The sequence below is a fragment of the Strix aluco genome, chromosome Z, assembly GCF_031877795.1.
Source record: "Strix aluco isolate bStrAlu1 chromosome Z, bStrAlu1.hap1, whole genome shotgun sequence".
Lineage (NCBI taxonomy): Eukaryota > Metazoa > Chordata > Aves > Strigiformes > Strigidae > Strix > Strix aluco.
The window spans coordinates 16,258,580-16,274,552 of record NC_133971.1 but is presented as its reverse complement, the minus strand read 5'-3'; the positions used below and the strand labels follow the sequence as shown (position 1 = coordinate 16,274,552).

The 15,973-nt window shown below is 42.9% G+C and overlaps 1 protein-coding gene across 5 annotated transcripts in view; it reads left to right on the top strand.

The window, feature by feature from the left end:
* The first annotated feature begins 480 nt into the window (after positions 1-480).
* IQGAP2 (IQ motif containing GTPase activating protein 2) overlaps positions 481-15,973 on the top strand; it is a 131,866-nt gene continuing 116,373 nt past the window's right edge. For 2 of the 5 annotated variants that reach the window (XM_074812126.1, XM_074812127.1), the window contains exon 1: positions 483-1,278. In XM_074812126.1, coding sequence (XP_074668227.1) covers positions 1,233-1,278 — 46 coding nt within the window. In that variant the 5' untranslated portion in view covers positions 483-1,232. Of the gene's footprint in view, positions 1,279-15,973 lie in introns of all 5 variants that reach the window. The other 3 variants (XM_074812123.1, XM_074812128.1, XM_074812124.1) reach the window with 3 other exon arrangements.

The window sequence follows — 15,973 nt, the reverse complement described above, 5'->3', positions numbered from 1 at the left end:
GACACAGTTCTCAAACCTGTGGAAAACTGCAGAGGAGACTCTATAGATCCAGCACTGGTTTATTTTGAAACAGAAATGACCGAAATCTTCCAGATAATCTACAAACACCCATCAAGAGTCACCTGGCACCTTGCTATGCATTAAACCACAAGCATGCTCAGCTGCATCATGTCCCACGCGCTTTGTGAGGCAGGTTGTTGCTGTGCACAGACATTGTTACACGCTCCATTTTTCAGGAAACTTCATGACTGGGGCTTAGAGATTGCCAGGAAGATATGGTCCTGCCCTATAATACACCTGTATTTGAGAAGCCCCTACCCCTGCCCATCTTCAGGTGCATTTCAGATGTCACCTCGGAGCATGTGACCACAAAACAGGAATCTTTGTCCCATGGATTTGTTCCTCTGCTGTCCAAAATCAAGCCACTTCTGAGGATACCAGGGACACCCTCCAGAGAAGCCATGAACACAGGCACATGCCCCGCCTCCTTGCAAAAGCCCTCAGAAATGGTCACCAAAATGGGACAGGCCCACGTAGGCGCATCCCACTCCAAAGGTGCCCTGCAGATCGTGGAAGTGGCTTTCTGGCCAGGCAAAAACAGTTTGTTGAGGATGAGAGTTTTTCAAAAGAGCAAAATTGCAGGAGGGAGTCCTGGGTGCCTTGGTCTTTCACGTCGTGGGACTAGAAGACTGGGGTTTTTTAATTGCCTTTTTTTTTTTTTCTTTTTAAATTGCTTTTTTTGTTGAGGGAGTTGCTGCTTTTTTTTTTTCCTTTTTTTTTTTTTTTAATTTTTGTTTTTCCATTCTCTCTGCTTTTTGGTTTAAGGGCGTTTTGGTTTGGGGGGTGCCTTTTTTCTTTTTGATTTTGTTTTGCTTTTCTTTGCTTTTTTGGTTTGGGGATTTTTTTTATTCTTTTTCTGCTTTTTGATCTGGGTTCCCCCCGTTCTTTTCGCCTTCTTTTTTCTTTTCTTCTTTTCTTTGGTTCCTTTTTCCTTGTTTTTCCTCCCTTTCTTCCCTCTCCCGCCCACCCCCTCCCCGCAGACGCCCCTCGCCCGCGGCACAGGCGCGCGTCTCCCGGTCGGCGGCGCCCCACGGCTCTGCGCGGAGCCGCCTCGGGTGGCCTCGGCCCCGCGCGGGGCGGTCGCGGCCGCGGGCGCAGCAAATCAGCGGGGCCGAGGCCGCGCATAAGAAGGGCGGGCGGCAGCCGGCGCCGTCCCTCCCGGCGGCGGCAGGATGCACCATGAGGAGCTGGCGCCCCTGCAGCGGCCCTGCTACGGCTGTGAGTGGAGTCGGGGGGAGAGGGGGGGCGCGCTTCAGGCCCTTTTTCTTTGGTTTTATTGTTTGTTTGTTTTTTCTTGGTCCGCCCTCCCTTGCTGGCTTTCTCGGTTTAATACTAAAAGAGGAACCGGAGGGAAAATAAAACCCTCCCAGCAAACTCTGTTGCAGCGCACAGAGCTCCGGCTTGTTTTAGGTTAGCTCGGAGCGAGCTCCGGCTGGGTCTTGAACAGGTTTTCATGGGGCTGGGTTTTGTTTTGAAACTTTCCGAATGGCTTATAGTTGTAATTCCGCATTGCAACTTGGGAATTTTAGGTTAGAGCTCGAGCCTTGCGTTTTAACGTTTTAACTCGTTGTTAGAGGCATCGCTTTGAGTTGTAACTTTGTAACTTGAGTTGTGACTGCAGCTTCGGGTTATAATTTTGTAACATTTGGATTATGATTTCGGAATTTCGGATTACAAAATTAAAACTTTGATTTCTAATTTTATAACTTTGTCTAACAACTTTGTAACTTTAAATAATAACTGGGGTGAGGCGAGGAGCAGTGCAGGTGCCAGGCATCTCTTTCCAGAGGAGGTGTATTTGCTTCCCAAACCTGTATTTAAGAAAATCCCTGAAGCGCCTTCCCTCCCCCTGCTGCAGGGCTCTCTCAGCACTGTTGTGCCATGCTGGGATTCTGTACCGGGCTGTGCTTTCTCCCGGTTCCTGGTGTCAGAGCAGTGCAAGCCCTCGGCTTTGGCATCCCTTTAAGAAAGGCATTTGATATTTCAGGCGCCACAAAATGTGAACACGCAAATTATTTGCAAAGTTTACAACCACCCTGGCATCCTGTGGTCTGATGAGCAACTTCACAGGTCTTAGCGTAGCAGCTTTGTCTAAAACTGGTTCTGAAAGCTCTTTTTTGAAAGAAGCACAACACCCCTTGACAATGTTAGGGGCTACCTCACTTTCACCCAGGACAGACAGAAAATGTGACGCATGGCAGCGAGACCTTCAGCTTGGAGGATGCTGTGCCCTCCTGAGAATTGATGCCTGCCAGTTGGGGTAGTCTGTGGAACCTGCCTGTAGGTTTCATTTTTCATTTGCACTACCTAGTAGGTTGATGAGAGACTTTCTGAAGGCATGTTCACCGTTGTCAGTACTGATAACATTTTTTAGAGTGAGTTACTACAGACATAGGCTGAGTGCCCATGCTAGCATGTTAGTAAAGGTGAATATTTTGCTTGTGAAGCCAATTTCCCAGTCATCTCAGCTTGTTATACCTTTGCTACCTAGTAGGGCAGTGTCCAGGCAGTGTGCCACATGGTGCTCCAGTCCCAGATTGGCATTATGTTCACTTGCCTGACATGCAGAAACTCCTCGAATGGACATGGTGTGCCCATCAGGCCTGCAGCAACAGGGGCTTTCTTGTGCAGATCTGGTCTGGCTGGTATCAGAACATGCAAGTTTAGATATATGGCACTTGCTAGTCTGCTATAAAGTCCAATATGGTCAACTATGAGGCTTTGACTTAAAGCAAGGGACTCACCCTTTGTGCCTTGGTTCCTGCCTGGGCACTGAGGATAGTTTACTTTATTGTCAGAACTACTCAGAGTATGCTAAGAATTTCAGGCCTTATTTATTGTGGGAAAAGAATGGCCATGTTAGGGATGCTGAATATAGTCTTGAAGATGTGGTCTGTCCTCTCAGTATTTACACTTCAATATGATAGTTCAGAGCCTTTTGCTGCAGTGACCAGTGAGAATTTGGTGTTTTGAGCTGTAGTCACTCTTCTGGTATTTGGCCTTCTGTCCCACGGACAGGAGCAGGTGAGAGCATTTTTCTTAGTTTTTCTGACACCACCTCCTCTATAACAGATGCTGCTGGCTTGCTGAGGCTATAGTGGTTATTCTGTCCTTCCGTGAGTGAGGTCTATGTCTGCTGTACCACACTGCATCCTCTTTTTTTTAGGATGGATTTGTTGCTGCAGAAACCTTTGAGATAACATTCCTTTCAAGGGACTGGGCAAAAGCTCCTCATACATGCCAGGTTGACGGTTTCATTTTTAAGAAAATACACCAAAGAACTCAGTAGAGAACTCCATACATCATACAAACAAACATAGCCTTGTCTGTAGTGATAGCACAAGTATGGGTGCATGATTTGTTTTTTAGCTTGTTTCTAGAAAATCAGATATGCTTTATCTACAATGTATTTGCCTGCCATTTGGGGAAAAGCAGCATCTTAAGTCAAAAAAGAAAAGGCTCCCTAACTGGAAAACTTACACTAGCATTATCTGAGCTCTTATGAAGCCCATCATGGGTTGTAGGTTCTCTGTATAACTAAAACTGCACTTTGGATCACTGGCAAGCAGTTCCCTATGTTGAACAACACATCTATGCTGGATTTCCTAGAAGAGTTAATAAGTTGTCCAAGTAAGGCATTCAAATTGTTAAGACTACTTGCTTTAGAGACCTAGTACTGTTTTAAACATTTAACTTGGACTTTTGACTTTGGCTTCCAGCTCCTGGCAGAGTTTGTGTGTTGCTCTGAAGAAGGTTAGCATTTTACTACCATAATTCTCCACTAGGAAATATATGAACCAGTGCATGGGTATCAGTAGTTTTTCATTGTGATAACAAGAGAGGAAGCCATATACAAATCTTGGCTACATTTTGTAGCCTGATGGATACCACTGGGTAAGAATGTGTCCCTGAGCATATGACCTTGTAGCACAAAGTGAGTAACTGGGAAGACATACCCCTAACTTAAAGACTAGATTTTTCATTACAAGTTTTGCTGATGTCGATGCACAAAAAGATACGCATCTAGCAAAAATTCTTAGAGCTGATCATTTTCATCTTTAAAGTCAGGAAATAGCTGAATGAAACGAAACAAGAGGATCCCTTTCTGGGTGGGTGCTAGTTCAGGATGAACATGGTTCATGGGAGAAACAGGAGCTCAGAGCAAAGTCCGGAGAGTCTTCTCTTAGCCTGTTAGAGCCAAACCCTTGTGGCTTCCTGGACCACTTATTGAAAGGTTCCTCCAACTCTGCATGTTGTCAATAGCTTAAAGATGTGGAAGAGATTTTTATTGGTGCTCCACTGAGTCTTTCAGATAGTCATGTCAAGCACCAACTCAAGTGAGATCATACAAATACAAGGAAGCAGTTTATACAGCAGAAACCATGTTAACGGGCACACTACAACTGAAATTACATAGCTTGCATACGTTTCCAGTCTGGCTACAGCTGCTGCCTGTTTTATTGCTCAATCCCAATACAATCAGTTGCAGAGGTTCACAGAACTGCAGAGAATTGTGACTTTTAATACAACTCAAGGCATGAGCCATTTTTACAATAAAAATGCTTGGTGCTGTTGAATATTATGAAGAGAAAAAGTATAAATCTTGAATGTACCTCACAGATTAAATGTGAAGTTTTGAACATAGGAAGAAAGCAAATCAGCCAGTGGTGTGTCTTTGAGAATCCCTTTTTCCTTTTACTCTTAGGACCTTTATAGCTAGTTCTCCCTGAAACCTGTGTGCAGAAACAAATACTTAACTTTTTAAGAAATGTCTGAATGACTTTGCTGCACTTCCAGGAATGTAATAAAACTACAGTGAGTGAGGCCATTCCATGCTCAGGGTAGCTGAGTTATCTAACGTATACCCCAGGACCCTGTATACCAAGTGGGAGAGAAACTAGATGCTTCAGCATCATCAAACACATCTGTTGGAGACAAGCAGCTAAAGAAGTCTTCATGTCTCCTGCTGAAGCTGGAAAGCCTGCTTCACTGGGCGTAATAAGGTAAATATGGGGTAAACTTGACTTTGGTATCCAGTGATGAGGGTGTTGCTTGTACTTATGGTCCTGGCTCCCATGACTGCTTCTGTTTGACACTAGGAGTTAAGAGGTGAGACAAATAAGCAGCACAAAGCTTCATGAGGGAGAGCTGCCCTGCCTGTCTCCACAAACCTAAAATGAAACACAGCCTAAGCCTCACTATGAAACTGCACCTAGCTTCTTTCTTCAGCAGGATGTGAAAGCTTGCAAACCGGTGGCTTTTTGAGAAGCATTTATCTTCAGAAACTATACATTTCTCTGCATTTCTATTAAGCACAGGGAAACAAATGGCTGTTTTTCAATTTAAGAGGGGAAAAAATATTTTGGTAAAAGTTCCATAGGATTTTTCTAAGTGAAAACAGATGGGGTTTTTAAAGTTTAAAAAAAAAAAATCTTGACTGTATCCTATGCATATATATTGTTTTGGGTGGATATGTTCCTGTAGTACTTGTGGTTTATAAGAACACTTTTCTTCTCCTTTTTTATTGATGGGTGTAATTTGGCAACCGAATACGTTGTTTATCTCTTCCACCCTTTTGTAGGTTGCTAATAATTAAACTGCTGAATGAGAACTTGAAAAGTTTAACTGTTTTGTTTAACCAAGTGCACATAATTCATTTGGTAGGAGTGGTTCTTCATGTGCCTTTTGTACAAAGCAGGCTCATCTTTCCTGAAGTCACTTGGTAAAGAAAGGATGGAACTACGTTACAGCATGCTTAAAACTACTTGAACACTGTTGAAACAGGAAATTTTAATATTGTGCTGGAAACAGGATTTATAACACATGTGAGTGTGCTAGATCAAGTCCAATACTTGAGGCAGGGTATAGGAAGTATGCCAATTTGCAGATCATCTCTTCTGTTAAGTGGTGTTTCAGTTACCTGGTTGTCCTATCTCAAGATTTACTTGATACTGCTGCTGATTTAAGCTGACTATGATTTACGAGGAATAATCTTACATGTATGGTGGAAAAAAGAAATGCCTGGCAGTGATAGGCAGGACTGGTGGGTCATATTTCAGTGGAACGATAAGTGAGTGTGCTCTCCTGTGCTCCACTCCTTGCAGGAAATTATTAACCTGCTGTGTTTGCTTCACTTGTTCAGGCTGTTTCAGTGTGTTTTTGGAACAGGTATCCTTGAACTGCCACATGTTGTGGAGTGAAAGTGCAGGGGCTGGACAGGGGAGAAGCAGTGCCCACCCTGGCCTGGGGAGCATGGTTGGGGATGTCAGGGGCTGGGTCCCCCCACCCTGGGATGTGGAAGCAAGCAGGGAGGGGTGCCTGTGGTGGGCACCTCGTTTGCCAATCCTTGCTGAGATGGACTGGGACACAAGCTGGGCCCTGCATGTCTCATGGGTCAACACGTCCCTCACGTTGGTGCTGTGTTCACCTTCAGAAAACAAGGATGTCCTCTTCTGCCTGGTGCCAGCTGGGCTTTGAAGAGGGTTGTCTGCAGGATGAATACTGCCTTATCTTCACAGCTGGGGGAAGAAGGGACCTGCTGAGGTCTGGTACAGGGACAGGTTTATGCTGGTGATCAACACCTTGCTCCTGGCACTGTTTCAGTTGTGTTTTGCCAGCTGCTGTGGCACCAGCCAAAGGTATACTCTGGTCTGTGGTGGTGATGTGCTGGTGGGGCAGGCAGTGCCTGTAGGGTGTTCTGTGGAGGCCAAGAGCCTTAGCAAGGTGTCAGCATGTGCCACATGGCAGGAGAGGGAGGGGATGGGGCTGTGATCCTCTCATGGAGGTCTTTGGAGCAGAGAAAAGGGATGCTTTGATTTGGAGATCAGCTTCCCTGCTATACATCAAGGGAGATACTGCATCAGGTGGTGTTCATACAAATTCTGCATGGCTCCTAAATACCTTTTGAAATGTGTAAGTAAATGAATGGCTATTAAGAGCCTGTGCTGGTGGTCAATTTCAGTGTTAAATTACTGTTTTGTTCAAATGAGTATACACTAGCAATAAACTCTTACCTGGAAGAATTATGTCAGTTCTTTGTTATCACTTACTGCCCAAGTTAAGAGGTTGGCCAGGTATGAATTCTTCAGGAGTCAGATTCAAGGAGCACCTTAGAGCTCTGACTCACAACTGCTGGCAAACCACTGCCAGCCCCTAAGGACCTGCTGCCTCAAGGTGTGGTGCCTGCCCCACCTGCTAGCCAGGCTCCAAAGCTGGCAGAATCTACTGTCTTTATCCCAGCTGCTTCTTTTGGCTTGGGTGTATTAGGCTAAGCTGTCTGTGGCTTCAGCTAAAGTGGATGATGAAGGACATGGTCTCTGCCAGTCCTCCCCTGTGGACTCTGACCTACTTCTTTCGAAGTGCAGTAAAACTCTTGTGGCATCTAGCAAGGTATTTAAGCTGACTCTTACCAGGCTCCAAAGTCTGAAGGGAAAGATGTAGTCATGCATGCTATCCATCCCCTACTGGCTGTTCCTCCTGAAAATTAAGGGTATCTTCCAGCATTTGTACTTGATTTGTAAAGCTGCTCCATACACTGGTGATATTTGCATGAATGGAGCCTCACAGCTTCTAGGAGCATAGAACAGATTAATCCAGGGACAGCTGATAAGGGAAATGCCCAAACTTTGTACAGAAATATGCTTCATTAAGGCAGCCACTCTTTCACACAGTTGTAAGTCAAACTATATGCCAGTAAATGTTTTACTTGTGCTTTTAAAGGCATGTTTCAAAGCTGTTTGGGGGAATCATAGATAAGTACAGGGGATATCTGTGTCTAATTGTCTTGTTGAAGTGATGAGAAACAAGGTAAAAAGCTTGAAAACTAAACAAGGACACAGGTTTTCTTTGCCAAAAACACAATCCTGTATGTAGGGTCATCTTCTTTCATGACAGAAATTGCTGTTTTTAACTGGTGTTAATGACATTAGGATCCCAGCTCCTGCCTTGCTGCAGACTGTTGCAACTGGTGAAGTTTCAGCGGCCTGAATTTGCCAAGGTGTCTTCAGCTGTTCTGTCAGGCTGCTGTGGTCTTCACCTGTGCCAATGCTCATACGATGGCATGGAGACCTAATCTGTCAGGAAGCTAATCTCTCTTTGCAGAGCTGATTTACACTGCTGGATTTGCAGTTACTTCAGGCCTCTTCAGGGGCTGGCTGCAGATCTCACAGCTGTGCCTGTCAGCCCAAGGCACGGGGGGACTTTCTGGCCAGGTGGGACTGTGGCAGCCAGAATTTAAATGTGTTTAAATTGCTCTGGAACCGCACCCTGAAGCTGTGGTTTTACGTGTGCTTTCAGTCAGCTCTGCTGGTGGAAGACGCAACCTCAAGTCCTTCTACAAGATTATTTTTGGCTAGATTATGTCCCTGGTCTGGCTCGCAGCACAAACCCACAGGCAGGTCTGCCAATATGATGTAGTAGCTGGAGCAGGGATGAGCACAAGTGGGGGAACAGCAGGTTGAGTTGATTTAAGTTGTGTTACTGCTGCACATAGAGATCTGGAAAAGTGGAGTGACAAAATGTGCAGGTGGCACATGAGTGTGGACCAGGGGACGTGGGAAGGAGCAGTGTGAATCACTGTAGTCTTCCCCTGGGTGCCTTCGCTGTTGTGCTGCTGCCATCCTGGTGCCCTGCCTGCCAGGGCTGGGTCTGCTCTCAGCTCTCATGCTGCCCAGAGAGTTTTGAGTTAGACATGCTTTTGAGGGATTTTCATCTCTAGTTCTGTCGTTTCATAAATCCCTAAGTGTCAGTAAAGGTATGACAGTGTCCATCAGGCAATGCCACAGCAGTAAAATTGTAAGCAACTGTCTAAATACTAGACTACTTCTACAAGAAAGTGAAATAAATATTTTCTCTATGTAATGTAAGATTCAAGATGCTTTTTCAACCCTCTTCTGCTGGTAAAATTACTCTTGACTTGCAGGGCCTCGAAACTGTAGGGATGAGATGTGACTTGTGGCATGTGCTGCTTATTTCTGGGATTTCTAATTTTTTGAGCCCAACTGATTTACCCAGTCAATAGCTGGCTGGCCTTTGTTCAGTGGCAAACAAGTCTTAAATTCCATATGTTCTCAATACAGTATAGCAGAATAAATAATGCATTGAAATATCAGCATGGAAATGTGGTGGTGTAACTAAAAAGGAGCGTGAAGGAGTCCTGGGGAGAGCAGGGATTATATTTAGATGAATCTGGGACAGAACTTTTACCAAGGAAAAATGGTCAACTGTTTTTACAAAGTCAGGCACACTGTAAATGTGACTTCACTACATCTGAACTCAGAAGTTTTGAACCCTGCTTTTCAGACCACAGTAGAGCACAGATTTCTTCACTGTGATTTACTGGAGGCTGGGGGATGAGCCAGCCTTGGTTTGGCATTTGAAGTTGCATGGCAGCTGATTACTGAAGGTGGGTAGACCGTTTACCTGCAAGGATTGGACGTGACTGCCTGCCACTTTGAATCTGTATCACCTCTGACTATGGCAATGATGTTTAACAAATGGGTTAGAATGCTCCCAAAAATACACAGCTTTTATCATATGTAAAGCAAGCTCCTTGCTTGTGCTACAACTTCCGTCTTCATACAGATCACGAGAAGTAAGACCACATGGTTTTGCTGAAGATTTCACTGATGTGAGTTATTTTAGAACAAAATGAGTCAAATTTCTTAGTATTGTGGGTAGTAACAGGCAAAACAAGGGCTGGTGTTTCCTAGAACACTGAACCATGGCAATAACACTCAGCATTTTCCTTTTTTTTTGCCACACTTAAACAAAATTAAGTTGCTCCATAAATGTTTACAGAGGCTTCTGATAAAAATAGAGATGGATTTCTGTAACATTCTTCTGTATCCTTTTTCCTAGAATTATGGCAGGAGAGTCTTGACTGGTAGGCTGCTTCTGTCCAGGCTGCAAATGCTGCCCATTGACAGGCCTATCTGGACTCTCCAAAAAAAGATGAAGAAATGAGCAGTCGAGACTTTTGGACTCCTAAAGCAGTAGCAGAATTGGTCTGCACTAGCTTCTTGGGCATGTTTGAGATGCAAGTATACATCTGATCAAGTTATTTCAATTTAATTTCCTTAATTTATAAAGTACAGACTTTCTTGGAAGTTGATCATTTGCATCAGAACTGTTACCAATTAAGTAGGAGTATTTTACTTGTACTCACTTCTGACAGCCTTTAGTGTGCAGGCCAGGAGAAGCGGAAATACTGCTGATGAACAAGGCTTGTTGTGACACTGGGTCTCTTACAGAAATAGTTCCTGTATAGAACAGGAATGGCAGACTCACCTGGACAAGATACTGCTGATGGAGTGGCTATTTTTTCAGACTGCTCTGCTCCCTGTAGCAGCTATCAATGCCTTATAAGGAGGCTGACCATAGAGTACAAGCTGGAAAACAGGGCAAAGCTTGAAGGAAGAACCATTACAAGTCCAAGCAAAAGTCTTCATTTTTGAAGTAGTGCTTCAACAAAGGAAACAGACTGCAGCTACACAAAAGATGATAAAACTCAGTGTTCAGCCCCTGAGCATATGAATTTCCTTGTTGGGTAGAGGCTTCAAACTTGCAGACATACAGCTTAATTTGATGTTAAGTTTGTGTTGCTTGTACTATGGTTGCCATAAGAGTGATTGAAAGATAGCTACACTTCCTTTATTTTAGTGGTCTTGGTCTTGGTATTTCAAGCAGAATGTTTGTTTTGAGGAGTTTACACAATGTGTCTCATATGCTCTGATATTTTGTTCATGATTGTTATTTAGTGTTGTCATTGCAGTTCTTTCATTAGTGGAAATTGATTCAAGGCAGCGAGAAAGCTATTTTGTGTTCAGTACTTGCTGCATTAATACAAACTTTACTTTTTGGAGTGGGCTGTAGAGTAGACATAGTGACATGAAAAATTAAGTTTTTCAATATGAGATTGACAGAGTTTTGTGTCAATTTAGAGGCAATATGAATTTAGAATACAGTTAGAATACTTGTGAGTGTATGATTTGTGTGAAAACTTGAGTGCAGCTGTCAGTAACTTGTTCCTCCTAACTTATCAATAAACTGAATACTTCCATTTCCAGAATGTCTGCCTCATTTCTTATCTGATTTTTGCAGTGATATGTACAATGGTAGATGTGTCACTGTCACTCAGAGCAGTTTGGAGTCTCAATATTTAGGTACAGGATGTACCAAGTTGTTCATCTCTTCTTCATTTCTCACAGCCAAGAGTAGCCCCTCCCTGACCAGCCTCCAGGTAGTGGCAGTTTACTACAAGTGTATCTATAAATCACTGTTCTGGTCTCCAGACTGTAACGCAGATGAGCTTTTTGACACTTTCAGGACTGAAAAAGAAATTGGACAAGGTTCTGATTTAGCCAAAAAACCTGTGCAGCATTTGCAGGATGTTATCTTAATTGGTTACTGTTTAAATAGTCATCAGTCTTTTGAACATCTACCAAAGAACAGTGACAGTGACCAAAAACCTTAGTGTTACGCTCTTTCCTGTGGACTTCAACTAATTTGCCTTTTGGTGAAGCATCAGTAGCTCTTGTCAGACATGTTTTGCTTCTTCAGTCCCTAGGATCCCCCTTTGCCACAGTAAGCCTTTTACTTTATTCTGGTCCTGCATGTTGGCTGACATGTCTCCATTTTAATTAGGGTGATCTTAGCTGCTGTTTGCACAGCAGAGCATCTGAACTGGCAGCAGTATAGGCATGAGTCAACATCAACGTGTGCAAACAGATAAGGGGTGGACAAACCTGAATCTGGGTTTCCTGTTGCCACCGTTGTGAGTTTAGTCTGCATCCTGCCCTTCCTTGCAATGGTCTCCAGCCCCTCTTTCCTGTTCTTCCACTCTACTTCTGCAGTGGCTTTCTGCACTGTGGTTGATCCACAAATGTTTATGGGTGGGGTTGTGGCCACAGGCAACAGTGATGGTGTGATTACATATAACGAAAGTTGCCTTTGGAGTTCAGCAGAAGGCTGCAGGAACATCTCCTTTTGCTGTTAACTTGTGCCTCTGCTTCCAGCTCCTTGCATAGGGATGAATGCCTTTCAGATGAACTTTTCACCCTTTTTGGGCAATCTTCAAAGCATTTTACCCTCCGCAATCACTCCTCCTTTTATGTAGGTGTGCATATGCATTTGACTTATTGATATAGCTGCAATTCTTTTCAGAGTAAAATGAAATATGAACTTCCTAACGCTAGAAATAAATTTGATGGCATTTGTAGGCAAGAGACTTAGCATTTTTCTTCTGACTAAACCCAATTACAGGGTTAATATTGAGGCGTGCTGAAGATGCTAACATCTTTCTGTGTCTTTCATAGTTGAGTAGTGTATTTTACTAGCCTGACAACATTAAACTGTCCTTTTCATTATTTCATTTATATTCTGCTTGTGTTAAGTTGAACCGAGGTCACAGCAGGTAAAATGTAAGGGAATGAAATCCATATGGCAAAATTTTGACTCTTTTATTGAGGATTATTAATGTATACTGCTAATAAAAAATAAATGGGTTAAAGTAATTCCAGTGAAATGAATGGAACAAATGGTAAATGTGTCAAAATACAGGGAATTCAAATCACAAGTTCTTTAAGAAAGCAGTGAATGTATAAAGCTGAACCTTTCACACTTTACTATTTGTTTCCTCATGAATTAACCTCTGGAGAAGGAAAGTCTGTTGGAAATTCCTGCTCGAATGTACAATAATATTTTGAATGCCTCGAGCCTCCAGTGATGTGCTGATCTGACCAACCAGCTTTTTCAAAAAATTGCTTTTTTTAGAGCCCACATGAAAAATGTCATTCTTGCTATAAGTATGTGGAAACTAAGAAAATCTTCCAACCAGACTGACTACTTACCAATGTAGAATTTTCCAAGCTGCCTTCAAGCTTGGCTGTGTTAATGGCTTTTGGACTAGGCAAGTGGAGATAGGATGGCCTGTAAGGGAAAGAAATTGTTCACTGCTTCTTCAGGATCCATCGGGCTGTTTCCTTAGGCTTGCAGCTTTTACAGGAGCATAGACTGTGGGTTTGTTAGCAAAGAGTTTTAAGGTCAACTGCATAGTTCATAGAAAGAAGCTAGAGTTTTAAAGGTGTTCTTTGAGCACCTGAATCTTGGGGAAACCTGTTGTGCCTTGAGATTACCAGCTAGCAAAATATGCAAAGATAAACAGCTACAATTTTATTAAGGAGTTACACGAAGTATTGCTGGAGACAATGACACTGTCAGTTAAGTGTAGGTGAAAGTGGTTGGGCAATGGGCTGATAAATTGCATTTCATATTTGTAATTGTAGATGGGAACATCTGAAGTTAATTGAAACTGTTTGGAGTTGGATTTCATGTACTTCCTTCAACTCCATTACTCTGTCTCCTTGTTCTTCCAAACATACAGGACAATTTTGCTGAAGTTAAGCTAAAATGAACCATGTTTTTTTTCTGCACAAGATTAAAGGACCCTACTAGAAAAGCAATGGCCACACTCTGGTGTCATTACACAATATGATAATGTCAGAACTACTTAATATCTTTTAATGTATTGTCTCTACTAAAGTCATACTTGATGGTACTGTAGAAAACTTGAGGTTTAAAAGTAGAGGAAAGGATGTGTATAGCTATAAGCAGAAAAATGAATGTTAAACATTCTGGAAGTACATGGGGTTACTTGCTGAATGTCAAAGCTATCTTGTGTCCCTGTGGTTAAATGAGACTTTTCTAAACTTTGTGGGAATTCAGGTATCTCAAGACATATCTGGGGAGTCCTGCCCATGTTGGCACTTGACAGACTGAAATCAAAGTTTTGACTCTTAGCTCCAGAAGCATGGGCTGTGGTTGCTGTTGCATCACTATCTCCTTGGTATGATAGTACTAAGGTCCATGTACTGTAATAGTGCTCAGTCTCTGTAAATGGATGTGGTTGGACTTGTGGTAGCAGATACCTAAGACTGAAATAAGACCTTTTTCAAGGAAGTGGGGGAGGACAACTCAGGAAATTGAATGCACAGGAATGAGGCTCTATAAGAAAGCTCAAGGGAAAGGCTGGTTTAGCAAACACTTTTAAATTTACATTAGGATGTCTTTTTACTGGATTTCTGTCGTCAACACTCCCATGCTAATGGTCCTTTTTTTTCCCTGTTGTGCAGTGTCTGGCAGTGAGATCTGGTCCAGAACAGTGACCCTGTCGATTCTGTATGAAACACAATTTGTGAGAGCCGGTAATGTCTGTCTGCTGTCCAGAAGATGTGTGTGTATTTCTGTACAAAAATCTGAGCCTGCATGCTTTGGACAATATAATAACTAGATTAGAAGAGATATAGCCATTTTTAAGGATGGGGAATAGTTCAATGTTCGAAATACTTGAAATTGAAGAGCCTCATAATTTAATAAATTGTATTAGTCTACTATCTCAAGTGAATTTGCCCTCCAAGTTCACAGCTGTGGTAGGTTTCTGAGTACTTGCAGTTTCTGCCTTTGTCCAGAGCCCTTTCTTGGAGCAAATGGTCAGGGAATGGACTGAATTCCCTTAACTGAAGCCATAGAAAAAGGCTCAGGCCACCTGGTTTTATTGTTGTGGGACACACACTAGCTGCTTGTGACTGTGCTCTTTGACAGAGGAAGTCTATAGAAAGCTGTTTTGATCGGAGCCTTAAATTTTTCATCCAAAGATAAATGTCTTCCACCATGAAAATAGACCTACAGGTACTAAATATCTTAAAACCAGAACACCTGTAATAAGTGTTTGGTGCTGTAAAGACATTTTTTTCTTAGTAGCTTATTGAATGATCTGTTTACATGGTTAATGTTGGCATATTTTCTTCTGCTTATTTAATAAACTGTTGCATTACATACCTGCTAGTTGATATTGGGAGTGGAGGCTTGGGAATTAACTCCTGTTTCTGTAGTTTTGAACAGTGTTTTTTCTGATATCTGTACATGTAATCCTGTCCATGTATTTTCCAGCTGTCTGACAGTGCTATAAGTTCCTGCCCCACTGCAGTGAGGTAGCAGAGAGCCTGGCTCAGAGCATTGACAGCTCAGACCTGCTCCGGTTACAGGGGTTGGCTGGTGCTGTATTGGTGGAGTAGCAGCAACTGAATTGCCAACACAGGAGTGACCACAGATCTGAACTGCCCTGGGCAGGCTCTCCTGGGGTAATGAGTACCTGAAAGTACAAATTTTACTAGGAATAAAAAGATGGCACTGAATTTATTAGCCTCTTTCACAATAGGACAAAATAGTTATATGCTCTCATAACCTAAGGTTTTAAGTCACATTGACCATCTAAAATGCAACTAGCCTTTTTTGAAACTAGAGCACTGAAGTGTGATGGCAAATGTTTCACTTTGGCAGCTCATCCTCATGGTACAGGCAGATATAAATGGGATGCTGCCTAGAGCCTGTGGTACCGGGCTCAGCTTTCACCAGGGCTGTCTATGGCTAGCAAAGTGTCAGTAAAAAGTTTTTGTGCAAGAAGGGCTCAGCTTCTGGTTTTGTGTTTGCAACTGCTACAACGTGGCTCAGTTAAATGCTTTTCAGTGTGCTAATACTGGGGATATGGGGATGAGCTCAGGTGGGGGAGGAGGATACACAGAATTTGCAGAATTTCTCACCAGTGGACTGCAGTACTGCCTTGCCTACTATGTGGCCAGGACAGCACACAGCTGGGACTGCCAAATGTGGTTTAACTAATGTTTAATTCAAATACTCTGAAAAACTTTTATTCCAGCATTTTACAGTATTTACTCATGTATCTCTTTTCTTTTCCCTCAATTCTGACTTTACAAATTCTTTTCTGTCACTGTAAGAGGATTTTGTTCTCTCCATCCTCTGTTACATTCTGTATATTGAGCTTCCCTGTTGTGGTGCCAAAAGAGCCCTCCTCCTTGCTCATGTCTCACTTTCCATGGGGAAAAAGTCTCTGGTGACA